The sequence below is a fragment of the Mesoplodon bidens genome (genome assembly GCF_964165515.1).
Source record: "Mesoplodon bidens genome assembly, chromosome: 5".
Lineage (NCBI taxonomy): Eukaryota > Metazoa > Chordata > Mammalia > Artiodactyla > Ziphiidae > Mesoplodon > Mesoplodon bidens.
The window spans coordinates 100,030,610-100,040,702 of record NC_138161.1 but is presented as its reverse complement, the minus strand read 5'-3'; the positions used below and the strand labels follow the sequence as shown (position 1 = coordinate 100,040,702).

General features: G+C 51.5%; 1 protein-coding gene across 1 annotated transcript; it reads right to left on the bottom strand.

The window, feature by feature from the left end:
• Positions 1-372: 372 nt before the first annotated feature.
• Positions 373-8,790, bottom strand: ABCF3 (ATP binding cassette subfamily F member 3). Its single transcript, XM_081236053.1, has 21 exons — positions 8,703-8,790; positions 8,330-8,477; positions 8,110-8,189; positions 7,558-7,604; positions 7,295-7,392; positions 7,071-7,193; positions 6,639-6,905; positions 6,246-6,326; positions 6,098-6,157; positions 5,940-5,996; positions 5,805-5,827; positions 5,639-5,694; positions 5,322-5,522; positions 5,145-5,221; positions 2,569-2,613; positions 2,356-2,488; positions 1,671-1,759; positions 1,475-1,566; positions 1,155-1,287; positions 929-1,016; positions 373-839 (listed from the first exon to the last, which is right to left on the bottom strand). Exons 1-21 carry the CDS (start codon positions 8,773-8,775, stop codon positions 681-683), a joined length of 2,130 nt encoding a protein of 709 aa, XP_081092179.1. The 5' UTR covers positions 8,776-8,790; the 3' UTR covers positions 373-680.
• Between the last annotated feature and the right edge of the window lie 1,303 nt (positions 8,791-10,093).

Sequence of the window (10,093 nt, the reverse complement as noted above, 5' to 3'; positions counted from 1 at the left end):
CCAGAGACCACTGGAGAAAGCAGTTGGCAAATCATGTTTGAGGCCAGGTTACAGACTCAGTTTACTCTCTCGAGCAGTGGGGCTGAGACAGCAGAACCCAGACCCCTTCCGCTGAGGCTGAGCCCGGACCAAAGGGAACAGCACCGCAGTGATGTAATACGCCACCCTTCATCACTAGCGCGGTCCACTGCAAGGCCGACCCCCAGCGGCTTCACTGACATCTCTGCCCAGGGGCAACACTGATACTGCCATGGCCTCCTCCACATGACCGATACAAATGCCACAGGAAAATGCCAAATCAGAGAGCCTACACTCCTTAACCGTGGGCGAACACTGTAGCCCCGTGCCAGGGAGCAGCAGAGGCGAGGCGAGGAAGATGCAGGGAGATTTAATTTACATGTGGCCACTCAGAGCCCAGTCGCAGCTGGGGCAGTGGGGGAGAACCTAAAATCCCAGAGGGCACCCCCACTCCCTTCCTCTTGGAAGACCAGTCCTCAAAGACCCTTAGGTGGGGCTCCCTGGGTTGCGCAAGAGGACGCTCCAATCAAAAGGAGAGATTTAGGAATAAGGCTGTCCCCAAAGTCGGGGGAAGTCCATGGCCGGAGATGGTTGCCTATGTGGTGGCCCAGGGGTCTGAGAGACCAGTCCATGTCCTGGGCACAGTCCTCAGCTTGGTGGCCCTAGAGGAAGCCCTCACGGCGGAACTGTTCCTGGAGAAGAGCTCGGTACTGGTCAAATCCCCCCTCGACCCGGGTGACGCCGCCTCCTTCACACACCCACAGCTCTCGGCACACCAGCCGGATGAAGCGTTCATCGTGGGACACCAGAATCACACCACCCTGAAAGACAGGAGACCAAGGAGCACTCAGGGGGCCCCTAAGGAGTGCTGAGGCCTGGGAAGGAGTGGGCAGTGTGAAGGCACACTCACCCTGAAGTTGTTGAGAGCGCGGCCCAGAGCCTCAATGGTCTCCATATCCAGGTGGTTTGTGGGTTCATCCAGGATGTAGAAGTTGGGGCTGGAAGGCAGAATCCAGGAAGGTGGGAAGTTACGGGGGCTGGGAGAAAAGGAACTCTGATACGAAGGCAAGACAATCATTTTCCATTAGGAAAGAGTGGGAAAGGGGAGGGCAAAGCTCTTGAAAAGGAGGCCTCACCAGGGCATGGTCATCTGAGCAAAGGCCACCCGGCTCTTCTGGCCCCCAGACAAGCTGGCAACAGGGCGCACGGCCAGTTCTCCAGAGATGCCATACCGGCCCAGCTGGTGACGGTATTCCTCCTCAGGCCGTCCTGGAACAGGCCCCACCCCATCGTGTGAGTTCTCGGCCCAACTCCCTCCCTTCACATTCCCCCCAGCCCCACCCCCAAAGTACATGTCCTCACACCCAGAGTCGGGGAGCTGCTCAGCAACCCCAGGTAGGCCTAGCTGTAGGCGTCAGGCCCAGCCCTCCTTCCCCAACTTAAATCCCTGACACACCAGGGAACTTGTGTGCCAGCAGTTCCACAGCACTGACATTCAGGTCCAGCTGCTCCACGTGGTGCTGGCTGAAATAGCCAATCTTCAGATTCCTGCAGGCAGACGGAAAGGTGGAGAGAGGGGATGGAGGGCAATGGCCATAAAAGAGTGTAGCTACAGCACAGGAGGGTTTGGAGAGCGGTGATGTGGGCCCTACCTGTGAGCATGTCTGATGCCCTGAACAGGTGCCAGATCCCCCATAAGGAGCTTCAACATGGTAGACTTCCCAGCCCCATTCTCCCCAACCTGTAAGAAGTAACAAGAGAATGTAAAGAGCATCCTTGTGTGGGATACAGAAGTGGAGGAGATGAGAATGGGTCTCAGCTAGTCCCAGGGACTCCAAGAACTAAAGAAATATTTTTAAGGAACTATAGAAAAAAATGAAGGAAGATATAAAAGGGACCAATACCTAAGTACCTACTAAGTGCAAGGGAATTAATTCTCCCAATAACCAAGTGAGTTAGACATTATCTCCATTTTAAGGATGAGGAGACTGCTTAGTAACCAAGCTAGGAAATGGCAGAGTTAGGATCTGAAGTCTGACCCTGAAGCCCATGCTCTCTCCTCTATGTTCCACAGTTTGAGGAAACTCAGAGCTGAGACCAGTAAGACAAAGTACTGCTCTAAGTATTTATAAAATACCACATGCCAGGCTCTCCATCTATGCCACAGAGCGGCCCTGTGAGGCTGGAGGAGGGGCCAGTACAAGTATAGCAAAGTCCTCAGCCCAGGCGCTGACTCCTACTCCTGGGGACCTTCTCCCCCATGTGGCCAATCCACACCACATACAGGGGTGGGAGAGTCCAGTCCCAGCTCACAAAACAGAGAAACAGCAACCATACCACACAGATGCGGGATTCAAGATCAGCAGAGACGGAGAGACAGCTGAAGATGACATGCTTTGGGTCGTAGTAGAAATCCACCTCATCTAGCTGCAGAATTGGTGGTGAGAATTTCTCAAACCCATCGGGGAACCTGCAAGAGGTGGGGGTGAGGAGCGCGAGGGCAGCCAGAAACAAGAGCTTCCCCACCTGCCCCTCTGGCCCAGCACTCACTTCATCACTACCTCCAACTCCTTGTCCACGGGTTTCAGCTCCGGTCTGAGGAGAGAGGAGACAGACTAAATTTACGACTTTAAAAAATAAATTTGTTTTTATCACACAAGTAATATATATGCCGGAAAAATAGGATTCTTTTTTTGGTAGTTCTTTTGTCTTCCCTGTTAATATACTGTGACGTATGTTTCAAGGTCACAAAATCCTAAGCCTTATGATTTTAAGCTCCCCTACCACCAGCACATCCAGAAATGTTGCTTCAAGATTAAATCTCCAATGCTCTCCTGGGTACGTATCCGAAAAAAATGAAAACACTAATTCAAAAAGATACATGCACCCCAATGTTCACAGCAGTATTGTTTACAACAGTCAAGATACAGAAGCAACCTTAGTGCCTGTACATCCACAGATGAATGGATACACACACACACACACACACATATAATGGAAAACGACTCAGCCACAAAAAAAGAATAAAATTTTGCCATCTGTAACAACATGGATGGACTTGAAGAATATTATACTAAATTAAATAAGGCAGAGAAAAAAAATACTGTATGCTATCACTTATAGGTGGAATCTAAAAAATAAAGCTAGTGAATATAACAAAAAAGAAACAAGACTCACAGATAGAGAACAAACTAGTGGTTACCAGTGGGGAGAGGAAAGGGGTGGAGGAGCAAGATTGGGGTAGGGGATTAAGAGATACAAACTACTATGTATAAAATAAATCAGCTACAAGGATATATTACACAACACAGAGAATACCGCCGATATTTTACAATAACTATAAATGAAATGTAACCTTTAAATATTGTGAATCACTATGCTGTACAAGTGAAACTTATATAATACTGCATATCAACTGTACCTCAATTAAAAAAACCTCCGCGGCTTCCCTGGTGGCACAGTGGTTGAGAGTCTGCCTGCCAATGCAGGGGACACGGGTTCGAGACCTGGTCTGGGAGGATCCCACATGCCGCAGAGCAAGTGAGCCCGTGCGCCGCAACTACTGAGCCTGTGCGTCCGGAGCCTGTGCTCCGCAACAAGAGAGGCCGCGATAGTGAGAGGCCCATGCACAGCGATGAAGAGTGGCCCCCGCTCGCCCCAACTAGGGAAAGCCCTCGCACAGAAACGAAGACCCAACACAGCCAAAAATAAATTAAAAACAAAAACAAACAAACAAAAAACCCTCCAATGCTCAACACCATTAGTCATTAAGAAAATAAATCAAGATCACAATGAGATATCACTTCACACCCACTAGGATGGCTAAAATTCGAAAGACAGATAGTAAGTGTTGGCAAGAAGGCAGAGAAACTGGAACCCTCATACACTGCTGGTAGGAATGTAAAATGGTGCAGCTGCTTTTTTTTTTTTTTTTTTTTTTTTTTTTTTTGCGGTATGCGGGCCTCTCACTGCTGTGGCCTCTCCCGCTGCGGAGCACAGGCTCCGGACGCGCAGGCTCAGCGGCCATGGCTCACGGGCCCAGCCGCTCCGCGGCATATGGGATCCTCCCGGACCGGGGCACGAACCCGTATCCCCCGCATCGGCAGGCGGACTCCCAACCACTGCGCCACCAGGGAGGCCCGGTGCAGCTGCTTTTAAAAACAGTTTGGAGGGCTTCCTTGGTGGCACAGTGGTTAAGAATCCGCCTGCCAATGCAGGGGACACAGGTTCGAGCCCTGGTCCAGGTAGATCCCATATGCTGTGGAGCAACTAAGCCCATGCGCCAACTACTGAGCATGCGCTCTAGAGCCCACGAGCCACAACTACTGAGCCCATGTGCCACAACTACTGAAGCCTGCGCACCTAGAGCCTGTGCTCTGCAACAAGAGAAGCCACCCCAATGAGAAGCCTGCGCACCGCAACGAAGAGTAGCCCCTGCTCGCCGCAACTAGAGAAAGCCCACATGCAGCAACGAAGACCCAACGGAGCCAAAAATAAATAAAAATAAATAAATAAATTAATTAAAATAAAATAAAAACAGTTTGGCAGTTCCTCAAAAATTTAAACATAGAATTACCATGTAACCCAGCAATTCCATTCCTAGGAATGTACCCAAGAGAATAGAAAACACATGTCTACACAAAAATTTGTACACAAATGTTCATAGCAGCATTATTCACAAGAGCCAAAAAGGGGAAATAATCCAAATGTCTACCACCTGATGAGTCAACAAACAAAATGTGGACTATCCATACAACAGAATATTATCTGGTCATAAAGAGGAGTGAAGCACTAATCCATGCTCCAACACAATGAACCTCGAAAACATTATGTTAAGCGAAAAAAGCCAGACACAAAAGGTCACATGTACAATTCCATCTATACGAAATGTCCAGAATTAGCAAATATATACAGACAAAAAGTAGACTGATAGTTGCCTAGGCCTGGGGGCAAGATTAACTCTCCAAGAGCAGTAACAGAATACTCTGCCTTCCTGCAGGGGAGGAAATTAAAGTTGGTTTGTAGAAAAGGGGAGACCTAAAATGGGAGGGCAAGGGGTGGCCTACAAAATGAGGGAAGAAAATAAGAGACATGAGTCAAAGCCTGGTCAGAGACCCTATACTCACAGCTTCTCCAGCATCTTGAGTTTACTCTGCACTTGAGAGGCTCTGTTGGCATTGTAGCGAAACCGGTCAATGAAAACCTGCAGGTGGATGAGTTCAGGTACTGTTCAGCTCCCTCACTCCCCACAACTCTAATACCCATGGGATGGGGCAGGTCCCCAGCCCTGCCTGCTCCCACACCTGGATATGCTGGCGATATTGCTGCTGGGCCTCATATTCACGCTGCTGATTGAGCAGCCGCTCCTGTTTGCTCTTGATGAAGGTCTCAAAGTCTCCCCGGTAACCATCCAGCCGCTGGCTGTGCAGGTGGATGATGTCTGTGGCTATGGCATTCAGGAAGTTGCGGTCGTGGGAGACGACCAGGATTGTGGAGGGCCACGTCTGAGGGGGGGTTACAGGATGGCAGACCCAGTTTGGGAGGGCAGTCAGCTCCCAGACCCCAACGGTCTTGGAGGCAGACCTTTCCCAGACTTACTCCAGCACCTGTAGGCACTCACCTGCAGGTAATTCTCCAGCCACAGGATGGCCCTTACATCCAGCATGTTTGTGGGTTCTGGAAAAGTGGAGGAGGACACGTTTGGGATGGAAAGGCTAGAGAACTGGGAACTTGGATGATGGCATGCTTTTGCACCCCTAAGTCAGGGTGCCCCATTTCAAACTCACCATCTAACAGCAGCAGATCTGGCCTGTGGAAAAGAAGAATGCAAGGCTTGAGGTTTTAGGCCAGCAACTTGTTGCCACCCCCCAAGAGCCAAGCCCATTCTCCACAGTATCCATACACAGGCCGAGGAGACTCACCTAGCAAACAGAGCCCGGGCGAGGGCCAGTCTCATCCTCCAGCCACCTGAGAACTCCCTAAAGAGAGACAGAGCTGCATCACGAGGGCGAGGGTTCGCGAGAACAGGCAGAGGCAGGGCCAACAGTGTTCAGAGCCAAGAAGGGTCAGGGCCACTCACCGGGTGGGCTGCTGCTGCATTTTGGGGGTAAAGCCGAGCCCAGCAAGAATGACTGATGCTCTAGGAGTGAAGAAGTTAAAGAACCTGGTTGGAACAGGTAACAGAAGGGAAAGATGAAATCTGAAGAAAGGAAGGGAATTTTCAATACCTGGCAGGTGCTTTGTCAGCCTCAATCTCCTCCAACTTGGCATAGATTTCTGCCAGCTGTGCAGCTTCTGAGCCCTCGGCCCTAGGAATGTGGGAAGAGCAATCAGCCTGAGTGGGTGCAGTCTACTAGTATATCCTGCACCCCAGGACAGTTGCAAAGCAGGCCACTGGCTGCCTTGTTGCCGGGACAGGAACAGAGCACAGGAAGGACTTGCTTACGGCGGTGAGGGCGATGGGCACTGTGCCAGGAACAAGGGATTTACAGCCCCACAGCGCCAAGTTCTAAGCTCTGCTGCCTACTAGGATGGGCACGCGAATTGTGGATTGTGCCAGCACGGCAGGCGCTCTGTGAAGCACAGCTGCTGCTGGTCAATCCCTCGCCAGGAGCCCTCACCTGCCAGCAGCAATCTGGGCGCTGAGCTCCCGCTCCCGACGCAGGAGATCTTCTCGCACAGTATCACTCTCCAGCACACTCTGCAGGGCAGGGGTGTCGTCTCCAGCAACCTCCTGCTCCACGTGCAGCAGGGAAATGTGGGCTGGAACCCGCAGGCTCCGGGTGGCCAGCATCTTCAGCAGCGTTGTCTTCCCTAGTCCATTCCGACCCACCAGCCCGTAGCGGCGGCCCCATGCCAGGTTCACATCTGCTCCAGCCAGCAGTACCCTGCAGAGGTGGTAGGAAGGAGACAAAGGGTGCTCTAGAGGTAGCTGCACAGCAAGTTTAACAACAGAAACCTAACTATTTTCAGCCCCATTTCACCTCTCCTAATTCTCCTTTAACTGGAAAAAGAAAAATGTCACCCCCACTCCCCCACTGCCACTCCCTCACCTATCGCCAAAAGACACATCAAAGTTCTCAATTCGCACATCGTAGGATTTGTTCTTGCCAGATGATTCCAACCGACTCTCCTTTCTGCTGCCTGCCTGGCTGGCTGATGCCTCTTCCAAAACTCTTTTAAAGGGAGAAATGGATGGCTTTTAGCACTCCCAAGCACCCTTCCATCCCAATAGGGACTGCTCTCCTCTCTTCTCAGCCCTTCTCACTAAACTCACAGAGGGCTGCTGGTCTTGAGTGTGTCCTTCTCTGAGCGCTTCTCCTGCTTTGCCTTCAGTCGAGCCTCAGCTTTCTCTAGCTTCTTTGCATTCACTGTCTAAGGGTCCAAACACAACCATTTCATCCTAGGGTGTAGGCTCGGAGATTCAGGAAAAGACAAACAGAAATCCCCCAGAAAGATCCTCCAATATTTAGAGACAATCAACTCCCACTCCCCCCATAGATACAGCCCTCTCCTTTTCTTCCTCCTCCCTCTCCTCACCGAGGACTGTTCCCTCTTTAGCAGGCCTGGAAGTTTGGTGCCACAGTCTGTAAGCGATAAGAAAAGCTGTCACCTTCTCCCTAAGGGAAGGGAAACTAACATTTTGAGTAACTAACACAAACTAAACACAGACACATACATTTAAAGGAAAGCCTTACAAATTCTGGAGATAGGTATCATCCGCCCGACACTTAAAAACAAAACAAAAACTCAATTCACAGATTAAGGATACAGAGACTAGGAGCAGACAGGCAACTCTTACAAGATCATGCAGTTGGTTAGTAAGTCGCAAAATTGGGGAGTGAACCCAAGACTGTCCAGCTGCAAGGCCCATATGCTTCCTACCACACCCAAGAGCTTAGAGAACTCTCCAATTCTAATCCCTTTATTAATGGGCTCATCTGCCCTCAGTAAAGACATCAACTAGCTCCTACAAACTTGTTCTGTGGAACAGAGGTACCAAGAGTCCTGAGCTCCAGGGGGCAGGTGGCTAGGGGGTGGAGGCCAAGAAAAGGACACAGGGCAGCTAGTTCAATCTTCCCTCACTCTCACCGTAGTTCTCTGTTATCTTTGACAACTGGATGGGGGCGTCTAGTAGCACCTGGCTGTTTCCCTGGGTCTGTGGCTCAGTCCTTGAGGGTAGGGATAGAAAGCAAAGAGTTAGAAGTGGAGGAGAAAGCTCTGTGGCCGTCAGACCTTCCTCCCTCACGTCTCCTCTCCTGACCGTCCGCCCTCCCATCTCCCCCACGAATACCCCTGCCCTGGCACGTACAGGCGCAGAGTGTTGTACATGCGCTGGCACACGGCCCTGATGCCCGCGTCATCCTTGCTGTCCCCGGACACCTCTTGCAACAGTTCCCCTACAGCTTCCACCAGGTCATCCACAGACTCGAAGTCCGCACTGCCGCTGTGCAAGACGCCTAGGGCGGGCGTGGCAAGACGAGGAAAATACCAGGTAGGGTGGACATACAAGCAGTTTTAATCCCCGTACCGCGGCCCCAGTCCGGGCTCCAGAACCAACTGGCCCGCGGGACAAGAGGTCACGCAGAGAGGCCTAGCAGCGGTCCCCGACACTGCCCTCCCTTAATACTCCCCCTCTGACTACCACTTCGGCATCCCCAGCGCGTTGATTCGGTTCGGCTCACCCGTCACGTAGTCGAAGACCTGTCCGTCAATTTCGGGGAACTCGCTCCGCAGGATTTCAGCGCAAGTCGCCATGTTCCAGTCGGATCCCGTCCGCGCAGTCGCCGTGAGACCTCGGCCAAGGCCCGCCCCCTGCCCGTCCCCGAAATCTCGCCCTTCCTTCCAAAGCGCATGCGAAACGGTGGCGTAAGAAAGGCGCGGAGTGCGCAGAACCCCGTGGGCGGGGTGAACGGAGCTGGAGGAACGGTGCGCAAACGCCGCTTAGAGTCTACGCTGAGCCACACTCTCTGCGCTTGCGTAACCCTTTGCACTAAAAAATTAGCCACACGTGCGGTTCTCGCTGCCTTCTGGGAGGTGGAGATCCTCTCGGCGGCGGGGGCGGGGTGCAGGAAAGCTAGCGGTTTATCTGGGAACCTCCCGAGAAGGGCGGTTGATAAAGCACTTCGGCCTTGGTAGATTCTGTACGCTCGCTTGAGGCGCGTCAGCCGCTGCGCGCCTGTCCGGGTCCATTTTGGAGCTCGCCGAGAGCTTTGCTGACTCACGCTGGTCCCTGAGCTCTTAGAAGCCCCTGGCGCCGTTCTGTGCAGCCGCGGGTTTTGTTCCGGTTCTCTGGCCCTACGGGTTGCTTGTCTTGGTCAGGTAGCCAGCCCGCCCGCGACCTGCACTCAGTCCTCTCACACTTGACAGCTCAGATGACTTCAGCGAATTACGTCCTCCCAGCACCCCCGGGCACTGCCTTACTGACCGCCACGGGTCAAGAAAACCAGATCGACAAGGTCTGTGTAAACTCACTACTGTTTATTCCCTACCTACAGCCAAAGCAGACTTCTTCGTACCCTGATGATGCTACTGCTTCACATTTAATGTGAATATTCTTCCAACTGGGCTCTAAAATTGTCACCTAAAGTCACAACGTTATCCATCCTTTTGGCACTGTGAGGAATCAATCCTGTTATTTCCATTTTATGTGAAACACAGGGAAAGTAATTGTGACGGGGAAACTACAGAACTATTTGGTTTCTTCAACACTGCAAGAGCTAAGGGAGAACCTGTGATTTTTAAGATTTAAGAAGCACTCACCAATCACAACGGACCTTGTTTGGATCCAGATGTAAATTGCGAAACTTTTTGTAGGACACTTGGATTAAGCACGAACACAGATTGGATGTGATATTAAGGAGATGACAAGTTGAACCACCATGATGCGACATGGGGGTTCATTATATATTTTCTCTGAATAGATGTTTTAGGTTTAAAAAGGTTGAGACCAAGCAAGGGAAAACCAGTGATGGCAAATCTTTATCTGCTCCAACACATCAGCAGAATATGAAGCACTCCCCTCAGGGACTCGCTCACCACACAATTCCATAGAGAGGGGGAGGCACTGAGGGAG

Excerpts from the sequence above, each read along its gene's own strand:
- ABCF3 (XM_081236053.1), bottom strand. The coding sequence starts at position 8,775 with ATGGCGACTTGCGCTGAAATCCTGCGGAGCGAGTTCCCCGAAATTGAC. Across the intron at positions 5,695-5,804 it reads AGATCTGCTGCTGTTAGATG|AACCCACAAACATGCTGGAT; the intron begins GTGAGTTTGAAA and ends CCACTTTTCCAG. Across the intron at positions 2,614-5,144 it reads CTCAAGATGCTGGAGAAGCT|ACCGGAGCTGAAACCCGTGG; the intron begins GTGAGTATAGGG and ends CTCTCTCCTCAG.